Raw genomic sequence first — 18,257 nt, forward strand, 5'->3', positions numbered from 1 at the left:
AGACTTCTGTTTGAAGACTGCAAGGAGAATTTACACTTTGCCTACTTTCTTTTTGCGTTTCTTCTCCTTTTCAGTTAGCTGCAGAGGTGCTTTTGTGGCAATTGTTGGGCCATGGCCATTTTCATCTCCCCATGGAAATCGCTTTGTATTTGTGTTTTGTGCAGGAAGAGGAGAAAGCCCTGAGATGAAAAGCAAGTCAGTCTACACCAGAGATGCTTGCTGTGCTCTCGGCAGTATCATGGCATTTGCATTTACACACTGAGGTGCACATACTTCAGTGGCCCAAATTTTGCTGCCAAAATAACAGCGAGTTTAATGCGCACGCCGTTATTAATGTGTAAATCAACCAGCAACTTGTGGCGATGAAGAGATACCCCGTGAATTGCGAATCTCCACAAGTTGCTGGATGATTTGCGGCACTCTGATGTTAGCCTCGCGAAAATGGCAGCTCGCCCTCAACCTCTCCGTGAGTTTCATGAAATTGCTGCATCTGCACACTAATTACCAATTAAACTCGTCGCAGATAGTCAGGGCTAGTACTTAACAGCATAAGTACCTTTTTAATGATGAGATTTATGTTCCTGCAATGCCACTCAACCTCTCCAGCCCAGAAAGAGAACAATTTAAACCATGGAGTCTCATTCCTACAGGCAGTAAATTGTTCCTAGAGATTTTTTAAATGTAAAATTTTAAATGTTTAAATTTTTTTTCTTACTTTTCCTTTCTGTCTCTTTTTTCTTTCTCTCTTAATCCAATCTTTCTTTCCCTCTATTTCTTTTGCTGTACCTGATTTGACTCTAATACACCCTATTTTCTTCTTCGTCGTTCGTGTTTCGAAGGACAGCAACCGAAAACAGATATAAGATGCATGCTTCCATCAGAGTAATCATAGGGCACACCATTGGCATATTCAAGCAGTACTTCAGATGCTTGGACAGGTCTGAGGCATCCTGCAATACACCTTAGCTAAGGTTTCAAGGATTGTGGTAATCTGCTTCATATTGCACAATTTTACGCAATAAACATGCATCAGTATTGAGGTCCCGGGGGGGGGGGGGGGTGGGTGGTGGGGAGGAAGGGGAGGGGAGGAAAGAACAAAAGGGAAGGTCTATGGTAGGGTGGAGGGCAGGAGTGCGTGACCCTAACCTTCTGATCGCTTGCCATTTTAATTCTCCATCCCACTCACAACTGGCCTCCTACACTGTCCCAATGAAGCTCAACGGAAGCTCAAGGAACAGCACCTCATCTTTCAATTAGGTGCTTCACAACCTTCCGGACTCAACATTAATTTCAATAACTTCAGATCATAACCACTGCTCCCATTTTTTCAGACAGCAGGTGCTGGTAATTGTTTCCCTGTTGCTATTTACAGCTCCTCTAGAATCAACTTTTGTTCCTTTACCACCCTCCTTGCTTTGCACCATCTATCCTTTTGTCATTTAATTACTCCTGCCCTCCACCCTATTACGGACCTGCCCTTTTGTTCTTTCCACCCCTCCCCTACCCTTCCTCTCCCACTCCTTGGCCTAGCTCTGTACTTGCTTAAAAACTGTTAAATCTTTAACTTCTTCCAGTTCTCCCAAAACCCACTCTCCTTCCCACGGCACCTTCCTGTGCAAGAGCAGGAGATGCAACACTGGCCCTTTCACCTCCTCCCTTCCCATTGTCCAGGGCCTCAAACACTCCTTCCAGGTGAAACTTGTACTTCTTTCAATTTAGTATACTGTATTCGCTGCTCACAGTGCGGTCTCCTCTACAATGGGGAGACCAAACGCAGATTGGGTGATCGCTTTGCTGAACACTTCCGCTCAGTCCGCAAGCGTGACCCTGTCCTTCCATTTTAATTCTCTGTCCCACTCCCACTCTGATCTCGGCCTCCTATACTATTCCAATGAAGCTCAACGGAAGCTCGAGGAACAGCACCTCATCTTTCAATTAGGCACTTTACAACCTTCCGGACTCAACGGTGATTTCAATAACTTCAGATCATAACCACTGCTCCCATTTTTTCAGACTAGCAGGTGCTGGTAATGGTTCTGCTGTTGCCATTTACAGCTCCTCTGGACACATCTTTTGTTTCTTTACTTGTCCCATTATCACCCCCTTTGCCTTACGCCATCACCCTTTTATTATTTAATCACTCCTGTCCTCCACCCTATCACAGACCTTCCCTTTTGTACTTTCCTCCCCTCCACCCCCCACCTTTGCCTGACTCTGTACTTGCATAAAAACAGTTAAATCTTTAACTTCTTCCGGTTCTGACAGAAGATCATTGACCTGAAATGTTAACTCAGTTTCTTTCTCCACAGCTTGACTTGCTGAGTATTTCCAGCATTTTCTGTTTTTATTTCTTATTATCCTAAGTGTGATGTATGTGAGTGCCTATGGTTTCATCATTTTGTACTTCCTGTTGGTGATAAGCTGTGATGTATGTCCTTCTAAACCTATTGTGCTTCACCAATTTCATCAACAGAAAGGGATTTCACTCACTGAATGTGCAGACAGAACATAAGAATATAAGAAATAGGAGCAGGAGTAGGCCATACAGCCCCTTGAGCCTGCTCTGCCATTCAGTCAGATCATGGCTGATCTTCAACCTCAAATCCACTTTCCTGCCTGATCCCCATATCCCTTGATTCCCCTAGAGTCCAAAAATTTATCTATCTCAGCCTTGAATATACTCAACAACTGAGCATCCACAGCCCCCTGGGGTAGAGAATTCCAAAGATTCACAACCCTCTGAGTGAAGAAATGCCTCCTCATCTCAGTCCTAATTAGCCGACCCCTTATCCTGAGACTATGCCCTCTGGTTCTAGGCTCTCCAGCCAGGGGAAACAACCTCTCAGCTTCTACCCTGTCAAGCCCCCTCAGAATCTTCAATGTTTCAATGAGATCCCCTCTCATTCTTCTAAACTCTAGAGAGTATAGGCCCATTCTCCTCAACCTCTCTTCAAAGGACAATCCTCTCATCCCAGGAATTAATCTAGTGAACCTTTGTTGCATCATTTCTAAGGCAAGTATATCCTTCCTTAGATTAGGAGATCAAAACTGTACGCAGTACTCCGGGTGAGATCTCACCAAAGTCCTGTACAATTGTAGTAAGACTTTCCTACTCTTGTACTCCAACCCCCTTACAATAAAGACCAACGTGCCATTTGCCTTCCTAATTGCTTGCTATACCTGCATACTAACTTGTGTTTCTTGTACCAGGACACCCAAGTCTCTCTGGACACCAACATTTAATAGTTTCTCACCATTTAAAAAATATTCTGCTTTTCTATTCTTCCTACGAAAGTGAATAACCTCACATTTCCCCAAATAATACTTCATCTGCCACCTTCTTGCCCATTCACTTAACCTGTCTATATCCCTTTGCAGAATCTTTGTGTCTTCCTCACAGCTTACTTTCCCACCTAGCTTTGTATTGTCAGCAAACTTGGATACATTACACTTGGTCCCTTCATCCAAGTCATTAATATAGATTGTAAATAGCTGAGGCCCAAGCACCGATCCTAGTTACAGCCTACCAACCTGAAAATGACCCGTTTATCCCTGATTGTAAATAGCTGAGGCCCAAGCACCGATCCTTGTGGTACCGCACTAGTTACAGCCTACCAACCGGAAAATGACCCGTTTATCCCTACTCTCTGTTTTCTGTCCGTTAACCAATCCTCTATCCATGCTAATATGTTACCCCCAACCTCATGAGCCCTTATCTTGTGTAACAACCTTAGTTTGGTGAGTGATGCAAGCCATTTGATTCTTCCTGTCAATGCATGCTACCCAGGAAGCAGCCATGATTCTTTAATTATAAGCTTTTCATATTTTCCTGCACTGCATCAGGATGGTTGATAGAAGACCTAAGGTGCCCGCTTTAACCATAGCTGATGACTCCTTTCCATCATCCAAGGCTGAAAATGGTAAAATGAAGCATTGAGTGCTACAAGAATAATAGTTGAACAGATCATTGGGATACTCAAGTCCCACATCTGTGGCTTGGATAGGTCAGGGGGTTTTGAGAATTATAGTGGCTTGCTGCATCGTCCACTCTTTGGCCATTACAAAGGGATTGCGCCTTCCAAACGCAGAAGGTCAAGCAGAAGAACATGGAGACAACCAATTCTCTGAGCACACCCAGGAAAAAGAGGAGGTGCCAACAGCATGCACTATCAGGCAGAGAATCATCACCAACCAGTGTCAGAAGGTTGTAAGGTTTGTTGCTGAGACTTAACTCATGGAGCTTTCGAGGACTGAGGTGGCACTTATCTCAGTGATGACAATGTCCTTGCAGGTCCCACTTCTGATGTCATGTCATAGGTGCGTTCAATGACTACTGGGGCCAAGCCAGAAACTCCTTCTTGTGGTGGCATTCGAGGGGACTGTATTGATGCAGCTGTGTTGTTACTATCAAAAGAAATTGTGACACTTGCAATTACTCCTTGCAGCCTGTTAGTGCTGGGCCTGGGCTAGTGGTCTGCATGAGGACAGGCTGAATGGTGCCAATTAAGTCCTGAGTTAGGTACTCTACAGGGCATCTATGGAAGCAATTGTTGCTGCTCTGAAAGCAACAATTGCCTTTAAGACCTCCTCCTGAAATCATGATGTTGCAGAAATCTTCTGGACTGCCACGCACTGTCCAACCATCAACGTGTTGTGTGGCACTACCACCGTGCTAAATGGGATAGATTCAGAACAGATCTAGCAGCTCAAAACGGAGCATCCATGAGGCGCTGTGGGCCATCAGCAGCAGCAGAATTGTATTCCAGCACAATCTGTAACCTCATGGCCCGGCATATTCCTCACTCTACCATTACCAACAAGACAGGGGATCAACCCTGGTTCAATGAGGAGTGTATAAGAGCATGCCAGGAGTAGCCCCAGGCGTACCTAACAATGAGTTGCCAACCTGGTGAAGCAACAACTCAGGACTACATGCATGCTAAACAGCGGAAGCAACATGCTATTGATAGAGCTAAGCGATTCCACAACCAACGGATCAGATCAAAGCTCTGCAGTCCTGCCACATCCAGTCGTGAATGGTGGTGGACAATTAAACAACTAACTGGAGGAGGATGGTCTGCAAACATCCCCAGTCTCAATGATGGCGGAGTCCAGCACGTGAGTGCAAAAGACAAGGCTGAAGCGTTTGCAACCATCTTCAGCCAGAAGTGTCAAGTGAATGATCCATCTTGGCCTCCTCCCGATATCCCCACCATCACAGAAGCCAGTCTTCAGTCAATTCGATTCACTCCACGTGATATCAAGAAACGCTGGGTGCACTGGATACAGCAAAGGCTATGGGCCCCGACAACATTCCAGCTGTAGTGCTGAAAACTTGTGCTCCAGAACTAGCTGCGCCTCTAGCCAAGCTGTTCCAGTACAGCTACAACACTGGCATCTCCCGACAATGTGGAAAACTGCCCAGGTATGCCCTGTCCACAAAAAGCAGGACAAATCTATTCCGGCCAATTACCACCCCATCAGTCCACTCTCAATCATCAGCAAAGTGATGGAAGGTGTCGTTGACAGTGCTATCAAGCGGCACTTACTCACCAATAACCTGCTCAGTTTGGGTTCCGCCAGGACCTCTCGGCTCCAGACCTCATTACAGCCTTGGTCCTAACATGGACAAAAGAGCTGAATTCCAGAGGTGAGGTGAGAGTAACTGCCCTTGACATCAAGGCAGCATTTGACCGAGTGTGGCACCAAGGAGCCCTAGTAAAATTGAAGTCATTGGGAATTAGGGGGAAAACTCTCCAGTGGCTGGAGTCATACCTAGCACAAAGGAAGATGGTAGTGGTTGTTGGAGGCCAATCATCTCAGCCCCAGGACATTGCTGCAGGAGTTCCTCAGGGCAGTGTCCTAGGCCCAACCATCTTCAGCTGCTTCATCAATGACCTTCCCTCCATCATAAAGTCAGAAATGGGAATGTTCGCTGATGATTGCACAGTGTTCAGTTCCATTCGCAACCCCTCAAATAATGAAACAGTCCGAGCCCGCATGCAGCAAGACCTGGACAACATCCAGGATTGGGCTCATAAGTGGCAAGTAACATTCGCGCCAGTCAAGTGCCAGGCAATGACCATCTCCAACAAGAGAGAGTCTAACCACCTCCCCTTGACATTCAACGGCATTACCATCGCTAAATCCCCCACCATCAACATCCTTGGGGTCACCATTGACCAGAAACTTAACTGGACCAGCCATATAAATACTGTGGCTACGAGAGCAGGTCAGAGGCTGGGTATTCTGTGGCGAGTACTCAACTCCTGACTCCCCAAAGCCTTTCCACCATCTACAAGGCACAAGTCAGGAGTGTGATGGAATACTCTCCACTTGCTTGGATGATTGCAGCTCCAACAACACTCAAGAAGCTCGACACCATCCAGGACAAAGCAGCCCGCTTGATTGGCACCCCATCCACCACCCTAAACATTCACTCCCTTCACCACCGGCGCACTGTGGCTGTAGTGTGTACCATCCACAGGATGCACTGCAGCAACTCGCCAAGGCTTTTTCGACAGCACCTCCCAAACCCGCGACCTCTATCACCTAGAAGGACAAGAGCAGCAGGCACATGGGAACAACACCACCTGCACATTCCCCTCCAAGTCACACACCATCCTAACTTGGAAATATATTGCCGTTCCTTCATCGTCACTGGGTCAAAATCCTGGAACTCCCTTCCTAGCAGCACTGTGGGAGAACTGTCACCACACGGACTGTAGCGGTTCAAGAAGGCGGCTCACCACCACCTTCTCCAGGGCAATTAGGGATGGGCAATAAATGCCGGCCTCGCCAGCAACGCCCACATCCCATGAATGAATAATAAAAACCACATCAGGATATTCTTCAAGTCATATCCTACTTCTTGTGTGATAGGAGGCCTTTCAAGTAATCAGAATGCCTGAAGACAGTAAACACTCACACTATTGTAAGTGATCCATCCCATTACCAACCTGCGCCTGTCAGCTCTCTTTGAACTGCCTGTCCGGTTTGTCTGCTGAGAGCTCCCTTCTCATGTCTACCCAGGAGCCAGATGGTTGTTATTCTTCCATTTGTGACATTCCTTTGCCTTTGGTTGTGCGTATACCTCTTCTTTTATAAAGAGCACAAAGCTTTAGATACACTACTGGCTAATTCACAATTTCCTTTCACCCAGATGTCTGCAGACATTCCATTCTTTCAGGCACAGGCAATGCAGAAATCTCTTCACTTTTTGCTAAAGTGCTGCCGGGAATGTGATATGGGATAGTTCCATGGTGCAAAAGGGATGTGTAATTGTGAGGAAGGTGTGGGGGATTTGATACGGGTATCTTGTGCCTACTAACTGTCTCATTCATCTCTTCTTTTACAATGTGTGGTCCTGGAGAGTGTGGAGGTGAGTCATGCTTCCAGCATTATTTCAGCATTGGCATGGGCATTTGTACCTTACCGTACATTGGCCAACTGGTGAGGTCATTAAAACATTTCCAGCATTGAACTACCATTCATGGGATGGTTGTGGTAGCACTGAGCATCTGAGTCAGCTCCTGTCAAATTCCCTGAACCTCCTTTTTCTGCGGCTTCCTTTCTGATGTGCCAAATAACCTTCCTCTTCATGCCCTTTTCTCTGGAGGGTTACCTCCACTGCAGCTTCGGAAAATCTTGGGGCTTTGGCTATTGCAGACCCTCTCAATGTTGCTCTTCATTTTGTTTCTGCAATTCTTTCTTGAGCTCATGGTCCATCTCTCTATCTCCTTCTAATCAAAATGCTGGCCCTTTAAGTTGCAGTAGCCTTTGAACTGTTGCAGCAGAGAACTTGTTAGGAGTTGTAAGGTCCGGCTCTAAATCTGCCCTGCAGACTACATTAGCTCCCCCCAGGGAAATGCAGTTCGGTGTCGGCAGAATCACATGGGCAGGTGGAAGTCTCCTACAGACTCAGGAAAATCCAGGTGACGGAGTCTCAGTTGTGAGGCTGTGGGGAGTTCTAGTTATCAAAATAAATATGATGGATCCCTAATTGTATTCTTCCTTGTCCTCTTGAGATAGGTTGTTATTCCTGTCATTCTGGGTAAAATGCACTCATTTATGGCGTGATGGTTAGCACTGCAGAGCCAGGAATGCTAATTAGAACTGATAGAAAGCTGAGGTTTACCAGTGCCACTCTGAGTATCAGTGTCAGAAACTTATGATGAATTCATATTGTAGCTGGAGGGCGGTATCAGAGCCACCTGCACAAAAGCTGCCATAGGCTGTGCTTCACCATGGCAGAAGACATAGGATCAAAGGAATGCATTAGAAAGCCTCTGAGGAAGGTCCATGGCTGACAGGTTGTTCTTGGGATCATAAGTGTTCCATCTGGTTGTTTGAAAAAAATTGTGATAAGATTGTCTACAATCTAACCACGATTTCCAAATATCCTCCAGCTCAATGAGAAGTTCTCTGTAACTCTCAAATGGAACTTTCAGTAGCTTCTTAAATTATTGCCTGGTCGCTTTAGGTGCTAATTATTAAGTGATAACCAGTGCACTGTACAATTTAAAATGCCATATTGTACATTGGATCCACATGTGAAAATGTTCTGAGTACTTTACCGCTAAGTGATTGTGTAAGATGCTTTGTTCAAACTAGAACGATCCCAATGGATTGGAAGGTAGCAAATGGTACAGCAAGCAATTAAGAAGGCAAATTGTATGTTGATCTTTATTGCAAGGGGGTTGGAGTACAAGAGTAAGGAAGTCTTGCTGCAATTGTACAGGGCTTTGGTGAGACCACACCTGGACTGCTGTGTACAGTTCTGGTCTCCTTACCTAACAGATATACTTGCCTTAGAGGCGGTACGACGAAGGTTCACTAGATTGATTCCTGGGATGAGAGGGTTGTCCTATGAGGAGAGATTGAGTAGAATGGGCCTATACTCTCTGGAGTTTAGAAGAATGAGAGGTGAACTCATTGAAACATAAGATTCTGAGAGGGCTTGACAGGGTAGATGTTGAGACGCTGTTTCCCCTGGCTAGAGAGTCTAGAACTAGGGGACATAGTCTCAGAATAAAGGGTTGGCCATTTAGGACTGAGATGAGGAGAAATTTCTTCACTCAGAGGGTTGTGAATCTTTGGAATTCTCTACCGCAGAGGGCTGTGGATGCTCAGTTGTTGAGTATATTCAAGACTGAGGTCGATAGATTTTTAGACTCTAAGGGAATCATAGAATATGGGGATCGGGCAGGAAAGTGGAGTTGAGGTCGAAGATCAGCCATGATCTTATTGAACGGTGTTGCAGGTTCGAGGGGCCGTATGGCCTACTCCTGCTCCTATTTCTTATGTTCTCCACATATAGTGGTTCACTAATAATTCAAAATCTTCCAAAAATCCATCAATGTCACCTCCCTCTTTAACATTTGGTATTGGATTTATGTGCTTGATCAATTGTGTCCTCACTGACCAGACTTGCTGCAAATATGTCTTTCTCCAGTTCAAATACACATTGGTGCTCCTTCTCCTTTTCCTCTGCCTCAAATTTGCATGGAGTTTTTTTGTGTTTCTCCCATACCTTGAATCCACACCATTCCTTCTCAGCCTCCAGTTTCTGCACTTCTAATTAATGTGCCCACACCTTGTCTTTTTACCTCTGTAGCCAACCTGGCTAATGATTGTTTTCTGTCGAAGTCGTTCTGAGATCTTGTAGACATTTTGAAAAATCCTGCTTATTTGCTACTGTTGAATTTATTTTAAATTAAAAATGTTTGAATAGCTTTCAGGTCTATGTGACATTTAATCACACCAAACTGCCACCAATGGTTTTTGTTTAAAATTCTCTATCCTATTTCTTGGACACCCTATCACCCAGAGTGCTGTATGCTCTCGTTCAGAATGGGACCACAATAATATCACAAAAATGCTTCAGATCCCAGACTATCCTTGAGCAAGTCACAGGAGATCAGGTAGGCAAAAAGTCAAATATATGAAGGAGTAGTGCTAATCTCAGTGAAAAGTGTCAAAAGGAGGTATATGATGGTCTAGAAATTCAGGAGCGGTAAGGTCCAAGGCTTCCAGAATATTAGGCCTTGGACCGCATTGTCATAGAGCCAGCACAGTGCAATGGCCCGCTGGCAAAGGCCAGAGGAAGTGTGAAGAAAAATCAGGCTGCTGCTAGCATCGCAACAGCCCTCAGGTAAGTGGGTCATGTCGGGGCCATGGGTCGAAATCAGGGGTCAATGGGCCTGGAGTCATGGGGGCTGGGTTCCACGATTCCACGCGGGAGTTGGAGTTGCAGGGAGGTGGCGATTGGGGGTCAGGGCTGATGGTGTGGGACAACTGGGAGTCGACAGCGGCAGCAATGGGGGGTGTCGGGAGGGGCGGCGATGGGAAGGGCGAACGGCGATCGGGTTCTTTAATGTGGGATCAGGAGGGGTACTTTGCTCTTCCCAGCTCTACATTCAGGTAAGTTACTTCTTTTCTTGGTTGGCCGGGTTCTTTTCCCTGAGTGCAGCCTGGGATGGCACAGGCTACTTCAGGGCAAATCAATTTTGGAGCAGGGACCTTAAGCAGGCGTTAGGCCCCTTACTTGCATATGAAAAGGCCTAACGCCTGTTTCAGACGTGGGTAAAGGGCACCTATTTTTGTCCTGATCCAGTATGGTGGCCAGCGCACTTCCAGCTCGAAGTGCTTGTCCGCTTCCTGCCCACCATTTTGGGGGCTTAGTAGACCACGTAGCATCTGAGAAACAATTTCTAGGCCAAAGTTTCAAATTTTAGTGAACAAGAACACTATCAAAATCCAAATGTTTGCCAGTAAAATACCAGATCTAAAGGAGAATCATGCATAAATGCTATCAATTTATAACATATACAGCTTGCCAATAAATAATTAGATTTAGTGTGTTAAATCTTGCAAAAAATAAAATGCATTCCTAACCGAGCACAATTTTACATTTAGTAAATTCTGCTTTAAAGAACAGCAATATGTTTGTTTGACTAACATTTAAAAGAATAGTATAACTTTCAAAGCAATAGAAGACTTAATAATTCATTCACATACCGGAAAGCTTTCAAAGAAGACTCAGGGATTCGTTCCTTGTCATAGTTTATTAGTGAATCTAAAAAGCCATCCACTTTACCCATCATAATTTTGGCAGCTTTCCAGCTCTTGTCCTTTGGGACTTTCCCACTTGGCGCTAAGAGGATCATCACGGCAGCAGTCACAACAACTACAGCGTCTGGCGGGGAGCCAAAAGATTTCAACTCTGTCAAGTTGTTCTAACAAGCAAAAAAATTAGATTAATAGTTTAAAACAAAGTAGGAAAATAAATATCATAACAGAGCATCTTTGTCGAGTGCTGAATGAAGGCATACTACTCAACAAATCAGTTAGAAGAAAACAGGATTTTTTCACTTCTCTAATCAAGGAGTTCTATAACTGCACATGTGTTCCATTTCTTAGTGCTGGGGTGGTCATGGAGTAGGAGAGAAAGAAGTTTGGAGTTTATAGCACTCTGAACAATGATATTTCGGCTTCTCTGGTGACCCAGCGAGGTTCTCTCTCTACCCTCACATAATGCCCTCCATTTTGATATAAATTTAAAAAACTGAGTTTTGAGGTGCGTGAATCTGAATACTCATTCCATCTATAACAACAACTTGCCTTTTATAGAGTGCCTTTAACATAGTAAAACGTTCCAAGGTGTTTCACAGGAGCGTTATCAAACAAAATTTGATACCGAGCCACTTAATATTAGGGAAATATTAGGACGGGAGATCAAAAGCTTGGTCAAAGAGGTAGGTTTTAAGGAGCGTCTCAAAGGAGGAGAGAGAGGTAGAGAGGCGGAGAGGTTTAGGGAGGGAATTCCAGAGTTTAGGACATTGACAGCTGAAAGTATGGCCGCCAATGATGGAGCAATTAAAATTGGGGAAGTGCGAGAGGCTAGAATTGGAGGAGCACAGAGATCTCGGTGAGTGTAGGGCTGGAGGAGGTTATGGAGATAGGGAGGGATTTGAAAACAAAGATGAGAATTTTAAAATTGAGGGGTTGCCAATGTAGGGAGCCAATGTAGGTCTGCGAGCACAGGGTATGATGGGTGAATGGGACTTGGTGCGAGTTAGACTATGGGCAGCAGAGTTTTAGATGAGCTCAAGTTTATGGAGGGTGGAAGATGGGAGGCCAGCCAGAAGATCATTGAAATAGTCATGTCTAGAGGTAACAAAATAATAATCGGATTTGGCAAAGTCAACATGGATTTATGAAATCACGTTTGACAAACCTAGTGGAGTTCTTTTAGGATGTAACCAGTGGAATAGATAAGGGGGAACCTGTGGATGTGGTGTATTTGGATTTTCAGAAGGCTTTCCATAAGGTCCCACACAAGAGGTTAGTGAACAAAGTTAGAGCACATGGAATTGGGGGTAATATACTGGCATGGATTGAGAATTGGTTAACAGACAGAAAACAGAGAGCAGAAATAAATGGGTCTTTTTCAAGTTGGCAGACTGTGACTAGGGGGATACTGCAAGGATCAGTGCTTGGGCCCCAGCTATTCACAATCTATATCAATTATTTGGATGAGGGGACCAAATGTAATATTTCCAAGTTTGCTGATGACACAAAACTAGGTGGGAATGTGAGTTGTGAGAAGGATGCAAAGAGGCTTCAAGGGGATATAGACAGGCTAAGTGAGTGGGCAAGAACATGGCAGATGGAATGTAATGTGGAAAAATGTGAAGTTATCCACTTTGGTAGGAAAGTCAGAAATGCAGTACCTCAATGGTGAGAGATTGGGAAATATTGATGTTCAAAGGGACCAGGGTGTCCTTGTACATGAGTCACTGAAAGCTAACATGCAGGTGCAACAAGCAATTAGGAAGGCAAATGATATGTTGGCCATTATTACAAGAGGATTTGAATACAGGAGTAAAGATGTCTTACTGCAATTATATAGGGCCTTGGTGAGACCACACCTGGAGTATTGTGTATAATTTCGGTCTTTTTACCTAATAAAGGATATACTTGCCATAGAGGGAGTGCAACAAAGGTTCACGAGACTGATTCCTGGGATGGCCGGATTGTCGTATGAGGAGAGATTGAGTAGAATGGGCCCATATTCACTGGAGTTTAGAAGAATGAGAGGTGATCTCATTGAAACATACAAAATTCTTAAAGGGCTCGACAGGGTAGATGCAGGGAGGATGTTTCCCCTGGCTGGGGAGTCTAAAACCAGGGGTCACAGTCTCAGAATAAGGGGTAGGCCATTTAAGACTGAGATGAGGAGAAATTTCTTCACTCACAGGGTGGTGAATGTTTGGAATTCTCTACCCCAGAGGGCTGTGGAGGCTCAGTCATTGAGTACATTTGAAACAGAGATCAATAGATTTCTAGATATTAAAGACATCAAGGGATATGGGGATAGTGCTGGAAAATGGCGTTGAGGTAGAAGATCAGCTATGATCTTGTTGAATGGCGGAGCAGGCTCGAGGAGCCGGATGGCCTACTCCTGCTCCTATTTCTTATGTTCTTATGTAAAGGCATGGATGAGGGTTTCAGCAGCAGATGAGCTGAGGCAGGGGCAGAGATGGTCAATTTTACAGAGGTGGAAGTAGGCAGTCTTGGTGATGGAGTGGATGTGGGGCCGGAAGCTCATCTCAGGGTCAAGTAGAACGCCAAGGTCGCGAATGGTCAGGTTCAGTTTTAGACAGTGGCCAGGGAGAGGGTTGAAGTCGGTGGCTAGGGAATGGAGTTTGTGGCGGGGACCTAAGACAATGGGGTCGATTTTGGAATGAAGTAGCGGGTGCATTGGGGGCTCAGAAAATCACAGAAATCCTAAGCGGGTTCGGAAACCGGCTCCAACCCGCAGACTTCCGGGTTCCCCATTGATGCGTCTGGGTGTGTGCGCGCCCCCCGAATGCGGAAGTCCCACCGGCAATTAAAGCAGGCGGATGATAGTTAAGAAACTTATGTACATACTTGAAGTACTTAATTTTGTCCACAATAAGACATTTTGAAACATCCTCAGCGTGTTTCCCGTGCTGTGGGAAACACTCTATGTTCCACCAGAACTGTTTCAGCCAGCAGCCAGTTGCACATTCAAATGCTTGTTTGACAGATGGGGAGAAAAGCTGAGTTCTTGCTGCAGGGCACTCAGTTCTTTCACACAAACTTTTGGCTGTGAGATCTTTGTGTTTTCACTGAAAATTCTTACTTTCCACTCACAATTCTTCTGTTCACACATATTTAACAACTTTTCGGACACCCTCAAACTCACACCATCAGGATGAGGGGGCGTTCATCATTACATCCGAAGACGAGCAATATCATCAGCCTCACCAGGCACGGCATGCACTTCCGCCACTTTCAGCTCCACAACACAGTGCTGCAGCACAGGCACCTGCACAAGGGCAACAACAGAAAGAGCGACGTTGCAGGAGGCACTACCCTTGCCACAGGGTCTACAGACCGAGGGTCAGCTTCCTGGACCTTTCTGAGGAGCAGTGCATATGGAGGCTCAGAGTGAGTTGCCAGGTAGTCGCAGACATCTGCAGCCTCCTTCATGCTGAGCTGCTCCCGGCTGGGCTGAGAGACATCTCATTACCTGTCGCTGTCAAAGTCACCACTGCCCTCAACTTCTTCACCTCTGGATCATTCCAGGGTGCCTCCGGGGACATCGTCGGGGTCTCTCAGTCGTCTGCACACACGTGCATAAGGCAGGTCACCGACGGCTTGTTTCGCAGAGCCTCGCAGTACATCAGCTTCTCCATGGACGACCTCAGTCAGGCGGTGAGGGCAGTGGGATTCCACTCTGTGACTGGTTTCCCACGGGTGCAGGGTGTAATCGATTGCACCCATATAGCAATACGAGCACCTCCACATGAGCCAGGACAGAAAGGGGTATCACTCCATCAACATTCAGCTCGTTTGTGACCACCGCAAAAGATTCCTTCACGTGTGCGCCAGATTCCCTGGCACCTGCCATGATTCCTTCATCCTGAGGGAATCCAACATTCCACCCCTCTTACACTCACCGAACACACTTAAGGGCTGGCTCCTGGGGACAAGGGATACTCCCTACACACGTAGCTCATGACACCTCTGAGGAACCCCGTCACCGAGCAACAGCATTGATGTAACGACAGCCACATCGCCACCAGGTCTACAATTAAGCATGCTATAGGGCTGCTCAAGATGGAATTTGGGTGCCTTGATCTTTCTGGGGGAGCACTTCAATACGCACCAGACAGAGTGGGACGCATTACAGTAGTGTGTTGTGCCCTCTACAACATGGCGCAACAGAGAGGGGTGCCCCTTGAGGAGGCCCTATCCACATCTACCACCTACAATGAGGAGGACGAGGACAAGGAGGAACCCATGGGCAGAGCAGCGGCTCAATTGGCTGCTCGTGAGGCCAGGGAGTCACTGATATGTGAACGGTTCTCCTAACATCAGAAAGTGTGAAGAGTCCAGTGGACTGACACCACCTGGAAAGAGCAGTGCCCACACCGGGCTGCCCACACCGGGCTGCCCACTCCTTCCTGCACAAAACAGTCCTGCAACTACACATACACCCAATGTAAAGTGACCCAATTGGTGGCATCAAGTGTCGCCATTCACGGTGAACCTCATGAATGGGCCCTATCACAAAAACCAGTCAAGAATGGGCAAGACGTGGCCGTAGTGGTGACAATCATAACATTTAATGTCACTTTAACAAAAAGCAAATGTAAATGAAAAACATGACAGTCTGTTAGACACCCTTGTGCATACCCTTTGTGCTTACAAAACCTTTGCCTTTCTCTTACAACTATTTCTACGTGGTGCATCCCCTGTGGCTGCAGTAGAGGTGGAGGCAGGTTGCTCATGTTCATGCCCTGACTGCTTAGATGCTTTGGGCCTATGCCCTCTGGATTTTGGAGCCCATGAAGGCCGCTCCAAAGACTGCTCCACCTGCACCTGTGCAGGGGCAGACTCAGCCACCTGGAGAGGAGGCAGCATTGTGGGTACTGGTTGAGAGGGGGCAACGGGTGAGATGTGGGAGCACTTTGAGTGGCGTCCCGACTTCCATGTCCCCTTTCGCCATCATCCCTCCCCTGGGCCAGGCCCACATCACTCCTACCACCCTGCTGGAGAATAGTGTGGTAAAAATGTGTGATGCATTGGAAGGCCACTTCTAAAGTATCTGTCAGCCTGTTTAAGGCGGCAGAATGTTGTTCACCCTGAGTCCGAACGGCCATTGTCGGGGCCTGAATAGACTCATTTGTGAGCCGTGCTTGAAGCTCAACGGAGGCTAGCCTTCTCTCCATTGCAGACATTCCCGCACTTACCTGTGACACTATCTCAGAGAGTTGCTCACGTACCTGTGAAACTATCTCAAAGAGTTGCTCACTTCCCTATGACAGTATCTCAGAGATTCCCTCCTGTACCTGTGCCACCATTCCACTCATGCATGAGTTGGACTCCTCCATCCTCTGCGCTATTGTGGAGTGTGCACGTGGCACCGTTCCAGTACCTCGCAAATGTGCTGCTGTCCCTCGATCATTCTCCTTTTAAAGGATGGCCCCCACAGTTCAATATCTGCATCCAGCTGAGCAGAGCCTGGAAAGGAGTGCTCCCACTGATGCAGACTCTCCAGAGTTGCCCCTGCCACTAGTGTCGGCTCGTGTTCACTTGTGTGTGGTGACTCACCAGGTGCCAACCCAACTAACTGACTACTAGGACCCACCGAGGTGTAAGTATCTGCGTTGGTGGATGGCTCACTAGGATGTGACGGTGCAACCTCAGAGGCCGGCAGGTCCTCTGAGGAATCACCCTCTGCCGTCATTGCGGTCACTGAAGACTCTGTAGGAGAACAGAAGGCAATATTAAGCATCATCCCAGATGTGCCATGTTGCGATGAGCATATTGAGGTGTTCAACATGGCAAGGCATGTTAACATCAATTCATATTGTGTGTGATGAATTTTAAAGTTGTGTCACCAGATGTTTGTGGGGTGCCAGTCTCGCCTTCCCTCGAGGGTGCGGCTCAGCTCCAGCACTTCCTGCTCCGCATCTGTGAGGCCGCCCTCCAGTCCTCGCCCTCTCGCGTGCAATTTGCACTCACTTCTCCTGGAAGGGTAGAAAGAACAGATGTGTGAGTGAGTGATAGCGAAGTGGCCAACCGATGAATGCATTGCTTTGGGTGAGGCTGACTGTGAAACAGATGCATCAGAGGGTGAATATGAGACAGAGCCATCACATTGGATGAGGATTGGGGTGAATGGTAGTGGTGGGGTGACTAATGGAGAGGTGAGGAAGTGCTGAGGAAATGCAGGTAAGTTGAGGATGAGCCTTAAGTGGGTGTGAGGATTGATGTGATAGAGTAGTCTTGGCAGTGCAGAATGAGTTGGGGGGGAGGCGGTCATGTGCAGCATGGAATGTGGGAGAATCAGTAAGTGTACTCACTTTGGCTTAGTTACGTCATTGAAGCGCTTCCTGCACTGGATCCAGATGCGGGATATGTTGCTGCTGCTGGTGACCTCCTCTGCCACCTCGAGCCAGGCATTCTTGGTGACAGAGGCAGGCCAGTTCCTTCTGTCCGCCGGATAAAACACATCCCTCCTCTTCCTCACCCCGTCCAGTAGCACCTGAAGTGAGGCATCATTAAACTTTGGAGCAGCCTTGCCCCTCTGCTGCTCCATTGTGGTCTGTGGGTGTTTGCTCCAGCAAAAGCCTTTGGAGCAATGGCCCTTTAAATAGAGCTCCGCCAACTGACAGCGGGTGGGCAGTCCGCCCGTTGCGCAGCTTTTGGACGGCAAACCCGGAAGCCACGTTAAGTTGCGGTTGCGTGAGAAACGGACATTTTTTATTGGTTGGGTTACCACGCGCCCAATCACCCCCCACTGCCATCCCACCTCTATTATTCTAATATCGGGGCCCATGGCTTCGGCCATCCCAATATTTAGTATTCCCACAGAGAGAGTTTTTTTTTATTCGTTCATGGGATGTGGGCGTCGCTGGCAAGGCCAGCATTTATTGCCCATCCCTAATTGCCCTTGAGAAGGTGGTGGTGAGCTGCCTTCTTGAACTGTTGCAGTCCGTTTGGTGAAGGTTCTCCCACAGTGCTGTTAGGTAGGGAGTTCCAGGATTTTGATCCAGCAACGACGAAGGAACGGCGATATATTTCCAAGTCAGGATGGTGTGTGACTTGGAGGGGAATGTGCAGGTGGTGTTGTTCCCATGTGCCTGCTGCTCTTGTCCTTCTAGGTGATAGAGGTCGTGGGTTTGGGAGGTGCTGTCGAAGAAGCCTTCGCAAGTTGC

The 18,257-nt window shown here is 46.8% G+C and overlaps 1 protein-coding gene across 1 annotated transcript in view; it reads right to left on the reverse strand.

Annotated features, from left to right (window-relative positions):
* LOC137341448 (dynein axonemal heavy chain 17-like) overlaps positions 1 to 18,257 on the reverse strand; it is a 574,489-nt gene that overhangs the window by 86,162 nt on the left and 470,070 nt on the right. The window contains exon 59 of the mRNA XM_068004561.1: positions 11,020 to 11,237. Within this exon, the coding sequence (XP_067860662.1) occupies positions 11,020 to 11,237 (218 nt within the window). The remainder of the gene's footprint in view (positions 1 to 11,019; positions 11,238 to 18,257) is intronic.

Source organism: Heptranchias perlo, chromosome 23, assembly GCF_035084215.1.
Source record: "Heptranchias perlo isolate sHepPer1 chromosome 23, sHepPer1.hap1, whole genome shotgun sequence".
Taxonomy (NCBI): Eukaryota; Metazoa; Chordata; class Chondrichthyes; order Hexanchiformes; family Hexanchidae; genus Heptranchias; species Heptranchias perlo.